We start from the raw sequence: 16,974 nt of genomic DNA on the forward strand, positions 1-16,974 counted from the left end.
GTGGACAGTTCACTGGCTCTCACTTCTCTAATTCCTAACACAGAGAGGCAGGCTCAATGAGAGAGCTTTTCATAATAGACATTAATTTTGTTTGGAAGTCGTTCAGGCACTGTGATGAAAGGTAGAATTATAAAAGTCTTGGAGAACTGTGTGTGTTTATAGTGGCAATCTTTGGCTAAGGTAGAGACTAAAGATTTTAGCTATCTTAGTTAAAACAAAAAGCAAGCACTGAGGTATTCTTGTTAGTGTAGATCTATAAACTTTGTAAAGCAACAGAACTGCAGGATTTTTGCCTCATGCTTTGCAGAGAAGTGCCCTGTGCAATGCTGCGGTGTAAAGAGCAGGGACTGTGTGACGTCTGCTTCTCACTGCAGAGTAAGCTGCAAGTGCTGACAGTGTGAATGCAGGACAAGGTTCCTCCCTACCCCGTGAAGGTGTCCCCTATGCAGTGCTGTCTTTGGGTGAATCCATCAGTGCAGCTGCCTGCTGTGGGTGGAGGAAGAAAGGGGTCAGGACAGCATTTGGCTCTAGCCCGTAGTTGCTGTAAGACAACCAGATTTTAAGTATAATCTATTCCTATTAAATACTGAAAATAAATTTGTGAACTTTTCCTCATTGAAGACTAAAATGCATGATAAGATATGCAAGTCCAGAATGTGAGATAAATGGCAAATAATAGTGCAAGCAGCTTTTGTGATCCAGTTGTTCTCTCCCCTTGGCAAGGACAAGCATGCTGTCTGTTGTTCAAGAAGTTTCATCCTCCTTAATACAAAGCATTGGGTGAACATGTGGGTTTATTTCTCCCAGATAGCCTCGACCGGCTCTTGAAAATCCCCTTATAGGGCAGGAGGGAAGAAAGCATTTTGCCCTTCCCAAGAACCTTCACAGAGGCTGTGCATCCTGCCAGAGACCAGCTCTGACAGTCACTGCTGCACACTAATCCAATCTCATGCTGTCTCTCTCCTGGAGATCACTTTCAGTTCTCAGCTGCCTGGGTGATGTGAGCCCCGGTGAGCCCCACAGCACGGCTGGCAGCGTGATGCAGGGAGCAGCCCGGCTCATTCACTCGCTTGCTGTCTCCCAGCAGGGAGCTCATGGCTGCTGGATTCAGAGGGACGTTTCTGACACATCTCAGGCAAGAGCTCGATGGCACTGTTAATAGAGCATGGCTGTCTCATTTGTAGGCTCTATTCATCTGACAGCTGAGAATTATCGGTACTGATGCTTCACTCCCTCTCTCTTTTTCTCTAAGCTAGTGATTTGTCTATGTTATGGGTAGGCAAGCTTGACAAAACATTACACATTAGCAGCTGAGACGGTGTTTGAAATGGGAAAATTGCTAGCAAACTGCTCCATTAGAGACCAAGTAACAAATTCTTTCTTTCCTTCATTGAAAGAGAGATAGTTAAGGTCCAAATTAATACAACTGTCTCCCCCACTCTGCAGGGGAAATCATTCTTCAAGACAAATGGCTTCGTCACCCCTGGGAGCTGAGCTGGCTCTGCAAGGCTGCCTTAGGGAGAGCTTTTAACCTTTGTGTTTTGCCATCCTGGGTGTGAGCAGTACAGGCGCCAGCTGAGGAGGTGATGAAAAGATTTGCACCTCAGTGAACTCTGAGATGGATTAGCATGGGAATTTGAGTGCTTATTCTTTGCTCTGGGATCATTTGTCATATCTAACCGCATAGTTTCCTATTTTTTTGTGTTTTTTTTTCCCCGATGTTTACTTTTTGCTCTTATTGCTGCAAAGTTATTCAGAAAGAGTGAGAAGAAGGAAGACTTTATCCTGTCTAGCATCGTGTTGTTACAAGAAAAATGTATCTGAATCCATTGGATCCTCATACTCTCCAATCTCTGATAACATATTAGAGAGGGGAAAGGAAATTGTTCTTGTCCTTTGATGTTGTTGTCGAAGGCAATAAAATAAAGCTTCAAGAGGCAGACAGCACTGCTGCATGTCAGGAGGGGGGAGATATGCTTCAGTTCATCCAAATGATGCAGCTGGCAGCAGGCGACAGGCACAGTGAAATGGGTAACTGAAAGGAGGAACAAAAGCCCCTGAGAGGTTTGAACATGGCCAATTTATTTTATCAGCCTTGTGAATTCAACTTGTGTAGCCTTTTAAATGGATCTTATTATGAAATACCAGAGGAAAATTGAGCAAAATTTTATTGAGTTGTAAGAAATCTTTAATGTGGCAGACAATAGTTCAAATGATCAAAGTTTACTCTTTTAGGATTTCATCTCATGTACAGAGTTCTCAAATGTATTGTAAAACTAATTTATAGAGTATTTCAGTGATGCACAAAATAAATCATCTCGTTCCTTTGCACTAGTGCAGGTTGTTTTATAGTGTGTCAGTGCTTCCCGGGATGCATGGACAGACCATGAAAGAAACAGTTTTCTGAGGCTGTGTTTGGGTATAGCAGCTTCTAGTTCAGCTGCATTTTGTTCCCAGGTTGGAATCACTCGAGAACAAGGGCTGGTGAGAGAGGTTCAGCCTGCCATACCACTTGTTGCTTCTGTGTGAGCATCTGCAAACTGCAGGCACAGTGCACCAAGCAGAAACACCATGTGTAGCCTTTAGTCCTTCTTTGACAAAGAGCTTCGTACAGTAGGAACAGGTGAGGTGTTAAGGTGGCAGTGCAGCAGCAGATGACAGCAGCCTTGTTCCTCTCTTGGCCACTGCTGCAAATGTTCTAGGAAAGGGCAGTGCAGGTTGTGCTGTGGAGCAGCCCTTTCGTATTCCTCTCTGCCTTCTCCAGAAATTGGTCGTATCACTCAAAGTCTGCGCTACTCCAGTTTTGGGTTTTTTTTGCACTCTGTGGGGTTATTTTGTGTGGATTTACACTTCCGAGTGACTGAAATGTCCTTGGAATTTGAAGCAGTTATAAAACCAGGCCGTATTTCCCTCCTGGTGGTGTGTTTGGATCGCACCATAAGGACAGCTCTGTGCCTGTGTGCCATTCCCATCCGTACAGCAAGGAGCTGGGCAAGCGGGCCCTGCTTTGTTCCTAGAAGTGTCTGCTTAGAAACATTTGGGCGGAGTTATGGAGCTGGCAAGCTGACAAAAAGCCTTTATGGGAAGAGTGTACCGCTAATTCTGGTGACAAACACCCAACAATAGCAGTGTGCTGAGCGTGCAGCAATCTGCATGCACTGCGGGCTGGCCGGGAACGATGCCCGTTATATTTAGAGCAAGGGAGGGAAATCTCAGATGCTAATTCAAATCACAAAACAAGGAGGAGAACTAACTCCGATTGCAGCCTTTAAAATAGACTACTACAGAAATGAAAAGGTCTGTGCAAATTGGCTGTGCAAATATCTCAATGTTTATGGCTTAAATAGCTTCTCAAAGCGTAACCGAGCTGGCAAAATACTGTGTTTTCAAGGGAATTTTTTGCCTGTTGAAAGCACAGATCAACAGAAGGATATGCTGTGCGGTAGAGGGTTGATGGGCTGTATTCCTTTTCTCTGCCCCCTTCCATAGTCCTTAAAAACCTTCGTTCAGTTCTGCCTGTAGCTCATTTTACCTCTGTTCCTGGTCTTTAATTTTTTCCTCCCTTCTGCACTGCTGCAGCAACCCTAAATAACTCCAGTGGCTCCTTCCTTCACTCCACTGTCTTCATATTTCAATTCTTAAGCATTTCCAACCACAGATTTCTGCTATTGTAACTCTTTCTTTATATCACATTTTTGAAGAGAAAAAAAGCAACAGCAACACAACTTTTGAATAATAAGATCTAGGTAAAATCAAAGCATGCTTTCTATTCCTGCTGCATTTGCATGATTTTAACTGCCACGGACATCTGAATTTGTTGTAAGGGGGGGTCTTGTTTTACATTTGTAATTGAGATGCATATTTAGGGTTCATGTGAGGAGAACACAGTCCTTCTTACAGGTATTTGGGGATCTTGCTTCTGAGAAGGCACAGAAATGAATCACATTAATGGTTACTGCATGCAGTATCTTAATGCTGCTCACTTTTTGTTATTGGTACAAGCATTTATGCTACTTTATAAAGAATGTTTCTTTCAAAACAGAGCTCAGAAATGAAAACAGCAGCATATTCACTTAGTCTGGACCATACTTTATAACAATTTCGATATTTGTTAGTGAAAATTGAAGCATGGAGTCCTTTCTCCTCTGTTTTAAATAGATTTCCCCTCCCCCAAAGATAAGGAAAAAAGTTAAACATCTGAATTTATATTGCAGTGGTTTCCACACTGTTCTGCAGTAGTATTATTAATGCAAGTGTTGGATACGGGGCGGAACTTTGGCGTGTTCCCACAGATTGTTGCTCCTGAGTCACTCAGCTGGTATTATTAATCTGCTCATTAAGCTGTCACAAAATAGCATCGCTTTCGGTTTGGTTACCTGCTATTTGCAGTGAGGGAAAGCGTCTGTATTTTCTACCTTAATTTTGACTAAGCAGTCATACAGTATACCTAGGATTTTTTAAAGTAATCCCTTGTGCTTTAAAGAAGCAATTTCTACAGCTTTTTTTTTGTTTGTTTAAATACAAACTTAATGTAATCAACGAGATGAATTTCTTTTCTAAGCATTTTTTTTTCAGCATTTTTTCCACTTAGAACTTTCAAAAGAAAATCTATTTCATGTATAAACCTCTATGAAATAATTGTGTATTTGTGCAAAACAAACAAACAAAAACCCAACAGTTTTAATGTTTACTGTTATTCCACTCCTGTAATTGTGTATATAACATGCATATTTCTTTGTTTGTTTTCAGCCGTTTGGAACAAAACCTCATCAAAATCATTCCCCCTGGAGCTTTTACCCAGTACAAGAAACTTAAGAGAATGTAAGTCCTAATAATAAGGCCAAAATGCAAGAGCAATTTTGAATCTTCTAGCTTCACGTTTTGCAGTGTTATTTTAGAAACATATTGGCAATTTCTATGTTGAAATCACTGGGGATTGCACAAATCATCTCTTCATAGTGTGTGCAACAACAGGATTAGATTTAGGATGACTACCAGTGCATGAAATCCTTTATAATGCTTAAATTCCCTTTCAAAGTATGTGAGCTAATTAGTTAGTCTGTTCAAACGAATCTGCTTACTCAGAAAAGGTATTAAATTCTGTATTTTTCTCTTACTCATTCTGGTTTTTGTTCACAGCACTCCGTTGTGTTGACCCCTGTTACAGCAGGAGTAAATGTTCCTGCAGAGTAGTTAGGAATATTTATATTGCATTCAATTGCTTGATTACAGGAAAACAAGCCTAGTGGAGCTCACTTTCTCAATTTCTCAATCACTGGTGAATGCACAGGCAATTCCTTCCTGATTAGCTCTTGTGTTGTCTCTGTGGATTTAACAATAAATTTTACAAAGTTTGATTTGTAGCAGCAATGCATACAAGCCGGTCGGTCCCCTGGTTTGTCTTGCTTTATGAGAGACGTTGTGACAGCAGAACTGTGATTCAGACAATGATGAAAAATGTTACTCCTGCCTCGCCATCCTATGGATGTTGATGGGTACCACTGGACCAGAAGTTGTCCAGACTTTGTATTCAGTGCTAAGACTGCTTAAAAATGCTACCTCTTACAGCTGTTGTTTTCTACTGTGTACAGTGCTTTCTGGAATTAAGAAACTGTCAGCTGACTTGACAAAATGCTACTGAATCATCAAAATGCTAATGCTTTTGGAATCTGAAATGTGCTGTACCATTGGATTTGAGAGTGAAATTACTGTTTGCTGGTCCAGAGTTATCAAGTTGCTAAAGCTGAAGAGCTGTAAATATGGATCTTAATATTTAACTGGTCAAATCATCAATCTTGCAGAGTCTCTGTTCTAATGTCTCACTTTCAATATAGCTGTATGTATTTTTAAAGAAGTACTGTATTAGATAGCGAGATAGTAATTTCATTGAAAAATGACAGATCCCTTTCAGTGACCTAACTTGTAACTTTTTCATGATTAAAGGCACTGGTTGAGTTCTTTCTGAGGTATAACTAATTTTAGATTTTGGCAGTGTTTTACTATCCTTTCATTTTTCATGATTGAGAATTGATATGAGACTTAACAAAAAAAAAGTTCTGTAACTTGACTAACTCCTCCAACCCAGTGTGGCAGTTATTAGGTGAAATGATTAATATTAGAATTTCAGAGCAGAATTCCATTAGCAAGTTGTGTTAACAGCTTTCTGGAGTATTACTGGCATCATCACTGGGATCTGAACTCACATAATGAGTTATCCTTCCAAATGATCTGTGTCAAAGCTTAATTAACATGTGGCTGTTTCGTGGAAGACCTAGGGATAGTTAGGCTGCAGAATGTCCCATCATGAACATGATGATTTGAAATTTGGTTATCAACCTGTCTCCTTATTAAAGTTTTTTGTTTTTTTTTTTTTGCTACTGGACAGTGAGGCTTTAGACCAGCAGTTATTGTTACATGAAGTTTAAAACAATTTGTCCAATGATTTGAAGAGATAATTGGCATTATCTTTAACATAAGGTATATTAAGATATATCTTGTCAAGAAATTATCTCTTAAAAGACAAGTATTATCCATTCTTTCCCATAAAGGTAATACCAAGACATTCCTAATAGCACTGAAGTCTCCATTCTTGCATGGTCACACTGTCATTTCAGTGTGTGGTGTAACACATGAAGATTATTCATTTTGTTAATTGATGCCCTATCCTGGGTACAAATGAAGAACTTTGTTATTCTTCTTACTATAGATATTACAAATAATATTTTCATAGAACTCAAGGGATAATATTAGCACAATATCATGAATCATATTATTTTGTTCTACTCCTTCTGGTGGGCACATATGGTGGAATGCTAAGGATACAGACTGCTCATTTGCAGTGCTCTCAGTATTTTGATTTACTATTTCCTGCAAGATGATGCTATTTCCTTTTCTTAAATAATTAGATGAGTGGTACTGCTTTTTAGGTAGGAACCACTTTAATCTTTAAATGACTTAATATCAGTAGGTTGGGATGATACCAGAAGATGTATGTAGATTAGTTCAACTTTGTATTTGCATCTAGCTAAATTCAGTTACTTAGAATGTCTCTTCAAGAGCTTCCAGTGTGACAGAGTGCTTGGTTTTTGGCAAAAGAGCTTAAAATGCTTTGTGTGACCTGGAATTCCCCTAATTACCCACATTTTGTCAAACAGTAGATTATGTTAAGCTAAATGTAACTGCTTCAGAAGGCAGACTAGACACTTGTAGGATTCAAATGTGCAGTTGAATTATACAATCCAGAATGATGGTTCCCCTGATTTTGAGGAGAATATTACAAATCATTGCTTGCTCTTCAATCACTCAGGGGCTTTAGAAGAGTATGGAAGGGCTTGAACGAGGTACATCCCATTTGTTTCAAGGAAAAGCAGTGATATCTTCACCCATACATGCCTTTTTAAATATATTTATGTATTAACAGTTGTGCTAATATCATTCTTTAATAATTTCCTTGCATTTTGTATTTGCTTTTCTGAGGTTTCTAGTACAAGTTTGTAGCATAATGCTGAGTTAAGTGCATATCAACACTCTGAAAGATGTGGATGTACCTCTTTAGCTCTAGTGCTTGTAATGGCATTTCATGTTTTCAAATTCATTTTACTACATCTGAGCAGCAAACACATTGAGATTTGACATTCTTCTCAGTAGCTCTGTGATGTTGATACTTTTTTGAAGCAGCTTTTAAAAACTAAACCACACATGACATGGGTTTTTACTGAGTACTCTTGTCAGATGAGAATAGCCCAGTTTCAGTGTTAGAGATTTTCAGGTTATCTCTAATAATGCTGGTCAACAAAGAGAATGTTTGTTCACTAATAGTTTTGCATTTGGCTGCATCTAAAAATAGATGTTTTGTTTCTAAACCTTTCACAGCAAAGACATTTAAGCCAATGTCTTTGCCATGCAGTCAAATGTTATATATACTGTGACTCACAGGTGCACTTTATTCCCTACTGCAAAGTCATCAGCAGTTTATGTATCCAACTGGTAACTGGGCACTGCCACCCACTGCCACCCTCCAAGGTGTGTTAAGCAGCCCTTTGAAAGCAGACAGTCTCTACTGTGCTGTCAGAGCTGCAGGGAAATGCGTGTGTGGTGACTAATGTATTCCCTGCCTGGGTGGAATCCTGATAAGTTTATTATATTTCCAGCCAAAGAGCCACAGTTCCACTGAGTGATTCAGCAATACCCTAAACTATGGAAATGAGCCCTATGAGACCTAAATTGACTTAATAGGTTAGAGAAACCCTTATCTCTTTGTCTTGATGTAAATCAAGCACAAAATAAGATGATTTTGTCGGACAGCAGCAGACCAAAGGAAGAGAGCAAAAATGCAATGACATAATTGAATCCCTTTGTCTCAGTCAAATCAGAAGGAGATGGAGCCTCCTCTTCCAACAGCAGTAGATCCTGGCTCTAATGGAAAGGAAATAATGTGTCTAATTATCTTCTAATGCTGATTGTAGTGCATCTGCATGAAGTGGTAAGTTTCATCACTCAGCATGGCATTTATGCACGTTCAGGCACCATTCATTACATGCTCATTAGCATCTGGACATGGGGAGAGAGAAAGGATGGAAATGCTGAAATGTAGCAAGTCAATAAAATAGTGCCGAAATACTTGTTTCCAGTACTTGATTCCCCTTTTCAGATTCTCTGTTCAGCAAGCTGATTTCATTCCCTTGTAGCAAATCCTATTGTGATCCCCAATAAACAGCACAAATTCATACCAGACTTGTGCTTGTGAATTATAAGACAAAAAGCAGCAAGCACTAGAGATTTTAAAAAAGACAGAAAACTAAATATACCTCTTTTCACTGTCACAAACTTGGCTTCTGTGAGTTGAGCCAAGAAACAAGAAACCTTCACTGAATGCTGTCTTTGTAGGCAGAATGCTGTGACAGAAAACACTGGTAGGTTGCGTAACAGTTATTCGTTGACCCAAAGAACTAAAGAAAATCCTGCTTTATGCAGCTAGATTTGAAAACAGTTCATTAAAATTGTATCCAACAGAATTTATACCTCATGGCATGTGTAGAATAGAAAGCATATTTATTTTCTGATTCCTGACTTTCAAATAGTGTTTATTGAGGATCTATCCAGGGTTGTTAGCATCTGCCCTGGCAGAAGTTAGAGTAGAGATGTATAGGCTGAAAGGCTGCATTACTCCAGCTTCAGCCATCATTTAAATTATTTGATACTGCTGATAAAAGTTGATATGAACTATCAGTGAATGCAACAAAGCGGCTGAAAGTTATGCCCTTAGCTAAGCACCAGGTTGAACTGATTGACAGCGCGATTGGCTTGCAGTGACAGCCATGGTAAGGCTCCCATATCTGAGCATCTGTAAATTTGGCACCACATATGAAGAAAGGGTATTGCAGCCTATAATTGACTGATATATACATGGTTGGTTGTGATTAAGATTGAAGGTTGGTTGGTTTTTTTTTTTCAATCAAGGAACACGCTTTCCCTAGCAAATGACAGCATTGTATAACTGAATTCCACACACAGCATAGCTGAAGTATTGGAGAAATCTCACTGAGGTTCCCAAATGGGTTCTGCACCAGTAGAGTGTAAGGCTTTAGAGGTCTGTGATTTCCATTCAGATACTCAAATCTTTTCCCTTCCATCTGAAAACTCGGTGCAGATCTGCCATTGCTGTGTCAATCCTCTTCTTACCTACTGCACCAGATGAAGGTCCTAGCAGAATTTTACGCTACTTGTTTTCTCCAGGCCATTAGAAAACAAGCATAACTGGTACAAAGCTAAACTGTGACACTGTCACCTCCTCTGGGATCAGGAGGAGGGGGTAGTCTGTTTCCCATTCCTTCTCCCATAAGTAGCAAACTGAGTTTGGTGCAGGAAAAGTCCTACATCGCAAGAATTTTGTCACCTTACGAATTACCAATATTGGTAGGGGTACACCGAGACTAACCCTTAGTGTAATTTCCTAGGTTTTAGATGGGAATTTATTTTAACTACACTACATTTCTCATATTTATAAGGATGCTCATCTCTACACCCCAATTACCACAAAGTTTTTTTCTGTAGCCAAATCCTGTCTTGCTGCTTCAGAAGCCATTCCCCAGTGCCTGCACCACGCAGACAACATTAATCCCACCTTCTTCATTACTGTGTGTCCTGACAGCACTTTCTAATTACTTCAGAACATTTCCTCACTTTATCTATGATTTCACTTAAAATCCAAATATGGTCTGCTTACTATTATTAAGTTACCCTTCCAAGCCAATGTTTAAACATACAGACCATCTTAGAGCTTTAGCATAGGCTGCCCCTCGTGCTTGAGGGACGCCTTGCACAGTCACAGTGCCACATCTACTATTAAAAGTTCTTAAGATGTTTTATAAACTGTTAATATTCAGTGGGCCATTGTGCTGTTGTTACTGTTAAAAGCTTCTCATAAAATTCTTTGTTTCAATGCCCATAACCTGATAGGCCTTACCTACAGGAGAGTTGCAGTGTGTTGAAGTTTCAGCCTGTCGTACAGCTGATGGTTTTTGTTCATTGCTGGAATTTTCCTGTCTGTGTCCCTGCATTCTGTAATTCCTCTGAGGTACTATCATGTTTTAGTTGCATTTCTGTATCAAGCATCTTCTTCCAAAACATTACAATTATGTAAATATTCAAGCTAAAATATTTTCATCCCATTCCATTTTACAAATATTCTTTTAATCTTTCCTTCTTTTTACAGAGACATCAGCAAGAATCAGATATCTGACATTGCACCAGATGCCTTCAAAGGCTTGAAATCTCTCATTTCATTGTAAGTAGAAAATAGAACTGAAGTAGTATTTGTGGAGAGTATGTATGTAAGAGAAACGATAATGTGCTGTCTGGGAGAAGTTGTGTTTCTGTGTGCAAGTGCCAGCTTGCATGAAGCATCTAATCTTTTGTAAATGAAAAATTGATCACAAAGGATAGGAGGTCATGAAGGCTAGAAAAAGAAATGGTTTACACATCTCTAAGAAGTGTATTTATTTATAAAATATAGTTGGACACCTCCAAAGTTATATACTTGTTCACTTCTTCAAAGCCCATGCATTACTTCATCTGCTGTACATGTGTACCTGCAGGCTAATCCATACCCTCACCTCATCATGGCACACAAAAGCCATCATAGCTTAAATGTTTTTGATGGTATCAATCAGGGTAGATCAGGGGCCGATGCTTCCTTACCAAAGTTCTGTGTTGTACAAAACTGAGGTCTGAGCTTTTGTGGGGTTTTTTTCTGTGTTTTATTTTTGTTGTAGTTTCTTCAAACTAGCTAGGGAAGAACCTGAGCTCTTAGCAAAAACTTCACATTTCTTAGCTATAATTACTACATTATTAAGCTGGAAAGGGACTAAAATACTACTTTAATCAGAAACTAAGATGAAGGTAGGATTCTTGACAAGCACTCATTTCTGTTTATAGAACACAGAAACTGCTTGTAAGACCAAGCTGATTTCAAAGTATTTTGACCTAGCTATTCACCTCACTGCTAAAACAATGGAACTTTTTGTTGGTAAAAGAGAGCTTAAAAAAGTTCAGAAGCTGCACTAGGAGAATGAACTGGAATGGAGTATTGGAAAGAGACCTGAGTTGAGACAAGAGAATAAGCTCAACTGTGCCAATATTTACTTGCATTAAAGACAGTTTAGAAACATTTAACTCATTAATATTCATGTCCTATAGCTTCATTTTTAAGGCTGTAGTTTATTCCCAAAAGCTGCCATAGTTCTATCCTCTGAATGCTCTATAATTCTAACAACCTATAAAACTTGTTTTCTAGATCTAATATTAGAAGGCTATTCAGTACTAAATTTGTGTTGCAAGGAAATTTTGAGGCAGAATGCAGAAGGATGGGTGTTTCATTGTGCCCTGAATCCAGCTGGGAAAATGCCAGAAATATATATTAAGTGTTGCTAGCCTTTGTTGAATAGTTAGAGCACTGTTATTCAACCTACTGTGGAAATGGCCAAATCCCTCAGTGCTGTCTGGAAATGATTCACTAAGAGAATGATATTTACTGAACACTACAGTTTTGGCATCACGTGATACTGCTGATGCTGCAGTGCTTCAGCTTTCTGGGCTTGGCAAAGCTGGCTCGAGTAAACTAGGCAGGCAGGAGGCTTCCACTGGGGCTGACTTCCCAACTCAGAAATGTTTCAGATTTAGCTACAAATACTTCAGATACCCCCCCAGGAGTGGGAGGAGTGACAGGAGTGGGACAGAACACATTGGATTCAAGAGAGATGAAGTGAGAATATAAACAGGGCAGGAAGTTCTAGTGGTACGACTTGCACAAAGATGCAGGTGAAGTGATTCTGTATTCTCTGACCAGTCACCCAAAACTGTGTTTTCAGTAAATCAGGCCAAACTGGCTTAAGTATGTTTATATCCAAGTGGATGGAATAGATTTTATGCTTGCCACTGGTTTTGCTTTCTTTTGAAAGGCTTTGCTCTTGCTGTTCATTGCAAGGAGGTCTTACAGATGCTTTGCCTGTGGCTGACAGGCAAGAGATAGTTTAGTTCCCTTCTCTTTCACACAGACCTCTGCCAGGTTCTTCTCTCCTGGTCACTGTTCTCGTTGTTCTCAGATTACTGCTCTGCTGATGTGCAGTATCTGGCTTTTCTGTCTTAGCCCTTCTCCAAACAGGAGGATGTAGTTTTATTTTCATCTGACCTCTAATACAGCCACCAGTTCAGTTCTGTCAACCACAAGAAGACAAGTGCAAGAGCAGATGACTTCTTTGAAGTGCCAGCCCTCCCAGTGAAAATGCCAAAGGGGAAAGAACAGGGATGTAGAAATGAAGTAAGACAGTTTGCTAACTAGTGTTTTCTCTTTTAAATGGCTGGTTTTGTGCCTGAGGCCCCACTAACCTGACTCAGCTGCATGCCCTAAAGGAACACTGCTCTGCATACAATGCTGCCGCTCAGCTGAGAGAAACTTTTTTATTTTTTGTGTATAGAAGCCAGCTGTGATTGGTGGCATACATTTTAATGAGACACCGTTGAGGTTTAACCCATGCACAAAGCAGCTGGACTTTTCAGTTTGCTGAGTTAATGCAGTAGTAAAGGAGTGGGAAGTATGAAAGTGCAAATGAAAATAATCAACTTTGTTTCCATTAAAAATGAAGTAGTGCTGTACTTCCCAAAATCCATGCTTTTTTTTTTTTTAGCTCCTCCCTTAGCTTCCAGATTGCATGCAATTGCATTACTCCCTAGGGGTCCAAGAGAGTGAAAGTGCTCATCTGGAAGACAGCCAACATTGTTAGCCTAGCTGGCTAGTGGAGGCCTGTGTGTAGTGAGTTGCTGCTCTACTTTCTTCTGAAGTTAACCTGGGTTAGTAATTGTTTCTAAGAGTACTCTGCCTACCTAGGTAGAGATGGAAGAAAAAAACGTGCATTATAGTTTTAAAACACAGGAATGTTTCTTACATTATTAGAAGTGATTTCCTCTAAAAATACATGTAACTTAAATCTTTTAGAACTGCTTAGTGACCCACATTCTAGCAGATCGTAAGTTTTTCTTTTAAATCCATGTATTTTTTCTATCAGGAAATCCATCAGGGGGAGTCAAGCAGGTCACAAAAAGTTAACATTCCGAAAAAGCCATTTCTACCCTGGATTTTCTCTGCACTTAGCTAAAGAAAGGCAAACTTGCTCTCATAAGGATTCAGGGCCTCTTCATTTCATGCACAAAGGACAAAAAATTATTTTCTCCCCATCCATTTTTCTGTAGGGTTTTGTTCCCTTATATGTACAACAGCTCTGTCATATAAGGATTTTCTGTTCCATTTTTCTTATCAGAAATATGTAGGGATGTAGATTTATTAATTTCTTCTCTAAGAACATCTTCAGTTCTTCCCAGAGTTCTGTTGCTTTTCCTTCTCCCTGCTGTGTCACATGCAGGCTGGGCTCTGTCACTAACTGGTCACCTGTGAGTTCATTCTGCACATTCGATTCTATTACAGTTTCTGAAGTTCTCTTTCAGTATTTAGGCACTGCAGCTGGGGTCCCTAGCATATTTTTGGTAGGGACTAAACTTTAATCCTCTTTCTGAACAAAATGAAAAACAGAAGAAGGCCAAAACTCCAATGAAGTCTAGTTTGGGCAGAACAGGCCTGTGGAGTGCTGGCTATTGAGGACGGAGGGTGTTACAGGCCAAGATATGGAAAAAAGTGTCTGTAGTTTTAAAAAAGCCACTGTGGGATTTGGGCAGAAAAAGTTATATTGCATGACTTCTGTGGTAGCTGTTAGACAAGTATCCTGTTTGTACCAACGTCTGCGCTCCTGAAAAACTGAAAGTGTTTTTGTGTCTCAAAGAGAAGATATGAGGATACGCTGAAGGCTGTAAAGAAGGCTGAAAGCTGTAGCAATACTGTGGTGTTTGGGACCCCATGAAGTATCCCCAAGAAAAAAATAAGCAGTTAGAAAGAGTACACAGCAGGGATGTGAGTGAACAGTGGTAATGTAGCCTCAGCTTTTGTGTTCTGGGACACGTGTTCTTGTTATCTAATACTCCTTTCCACAGAAACGTGGAAGCAAATAGTACACTTGCACTGAGAAGCACAGCAGAATTGGTCAATTGCAAAAGACTGCAATATCTTAATTGTAAGCAAAAGTTTGAGAAATGCTCTATTTGTAATGTCTTGCATTTACAAGTTACATAGGCTGAATTCCATTCTGCTGGAGTTGAAGTGGTTAATAACTCAGTGCAGAACATGGAGCTGGGTTATGAATAGTTTCATGTTTCAAGATTGCTGCATGGACTTTCTGAAGTAAATTAATTTTTCATTTAATCAAATCAAAATCAGTTTGTAATATTGGCAAGAGAATTGTTTCAGCATTTGTTTATTGTTAATAGTGTCAGAGATAAATGTTATTCTCAGGTCAGTAAACTTCCCACAAGAGTACATTTGGAAGGCTGTATCGAAACTATCAGGACAGTTTTTTTAAGCTGTGAATGAATACATTTCAGACTTATGCAGAGAGTGAGTTCCTCTGCTTTCATTCATGAACTGAATTAAGCCTGTAAACAGTTGAAAAGCTTAGAGGAGCCTAGGCACAAAGATGAGGGACCGCTTAGGCTGTGGCACAGCAGCCCCGTTCTGACCATCATCTCCCGGCTGATGTATGCCATGTCATTCCCAGTGATTTGAAATCTGCAGTAAAGCACTGTCTATTGCACTAACTGCCAAACTTACTTTAAGGTAACAAATTGCTTTGGATAGCTTTACTGTGATTTATTTAGCCTAACTTGTTATGAAGACGAATGAAATAGTGCCGGGAAAAAAAAGTCACGTCTAAGTTTCTATCAGATATTAGGAATTTATTGCTGGTTTTACCTCTATCAATTCCTTCTCTTTTGAAAACTTGAATTCTTACTGAGCCTGTGCCATTGTATGCAGCTTGGGAAATATAATTCTTCCTAGCAAGAATTGTTTTCACAATCTGAAGGAAAGTTAAAAGCATTTTGAGGACTGAAAAAGACATTGCATAAAGTGAAAATCTGACACTTCAGTAAGAATGTCTGAGCCAAGCCAAAATAAAGGAACAGTTAGCTGGAAACCAGATGGCCTAGAATGAGGGATTCTGTCTCAGGCTCTCATACCCCAAAGCAGCTCCAACTCAAATCCCAGGGAAAAATCTCAGGATTCTGGGATCTGACTTACCAAGTAGCTATGTTGCAACTGCGCTTGCAAGTAAGATATGCCAAAGAACTGTAAAATAAGGACAATAAGGACAACACAGCAATTTCTGTTTCAGGCACTTCGAAGTAGGTATGGTAAACTTCAGTGCATGTGAAAGGCAGCGTGTTTGTAGAGTCAGCAAATTCCTTAATTTTGAAATTGTCCAGGAGGTCAGAATGTCTCGAGACTGTGAACAATCACTGGAGCTTTCACATTTCCAGTGCTGCTGAAGGGCTCTGCCATGCCAGATACTTTCTCACTAAGATGACACACTTGTTGCTAGGCATGAGATAGTGCTCCCAGTGCATCATCCTTTGTCTGATGCTTCCCAGACTTTTAGATGAAGTTATGCAGTGACTGCTTAATCTTTTAGATTAGAGCATCAGCTGGATTAACCTGCAAAATTTGAAGTTTAGTTGTAACCAGTAATTGTTTATTTGGTAATTAATAGTATCTTGGAATAGATACACTTTATATGGCATATAAAAGTGGAATAACATTATCAGGCTGAAAAATTATAATGACTTGTTATGACTTTATATATTTATGTCATTTCCTACTGCAGATTTGTGATAACTCTATAAGGGGGAATGGGTGAGGTTTTGTAAAATGCAGTAGGGGTTGCACTTAGCTTCTGAGGAAACACTCATCTGCCATCACAATTTCCCAACAAATCTTAATCTCCTCTCTTTTTCTCTGGTATAAAAAATTAACTCTCTGTCCAGCTGCAGCTGAAATTGTTGTGGAGGAGCTCTCAGGGATGATAAACTCCCACAGATTCTATCCAAGTAGGCAGCTGAGGGAGGAAAAGTATTTGTGTGATGCTGGGGAAAAGCAGGGCATGTTTGGGCACTACAGATTGCACATGGGAACTCAAGCATCATAACTAACTTTACACACAGAACTGCACGTTTTAATTTAATGAGGGATAAAATAAAGGTTTATAAGTCATTCCTTTTTCCAGTTCTTTTAGTTGAAAGCAACTAGTTGAGTCAGGAAAAAAAAAAAATAATTGTCCTATTTTTAGAGCACTTCTTGTAAAAAGCTGAATATACCTGGATTTTCAGCAAACACTCCCTCTTCAGCTAAACAGGGGGTGCTTCTGGGCATCTGCAGTGCAGCCAGAGGCTGTGCATTGCGTGCAGTGTCCTTGCCACTGCTAGGAAGGTTGATGGCGGCCTCAAAACTGCTGCAGGTTGTTTGCCAATCCGCCAGGTGCTTCTGAAGAATAGCAGCTTGTGGTTCTTGGCCACGCTGGAAGCATTTAGCTGTGAACT

General features: G+C 39.6%; 1 protein-coding gene across 7 annotated transcripts in view; it reads left to right on the plus strand.

Annotated features, from left to right (window-relative positions):
• Positions 1 to 16,974, plus strand: part of SLIT3 (slit guidance ligand 3) — a 513,774-nt gene that overhangs the window by 357,421 nt on the left and 139,379 nt on the right. For all 7 annotated transcript variants that reach the window (XM_048960347.1, XM_048960350.1, XM_048960348.1 and 4 more), the window contains 2 exons: positions 4,750 to 4,821; positions 10,715 to 10,786. In XM_048960347.1, coding sequence (XP_048816304.1) covers positions 4,750 to 4,821; positions 10,715 to 10,786 — 144 coding nt within the window. The remainder of the gene's footprint in view (positions 1 to 4,749; positions 4,822 to 10,714; positions 10,787 to 16,974) is intronic.

This window comes from Lagopus muta, chromosome 14, assembly GCF_023343835.1.
Source record: "Lagopus muta isolate bLagMut1 chromosome 14, bLagMut1 primary, whole genome shotgun sequence".
Lineage (NCBI taxonomy): Eukaryota > Metazoa > Chordata > Aves > Galliformes > Phasianidae > Lagopus > Lagopus muta.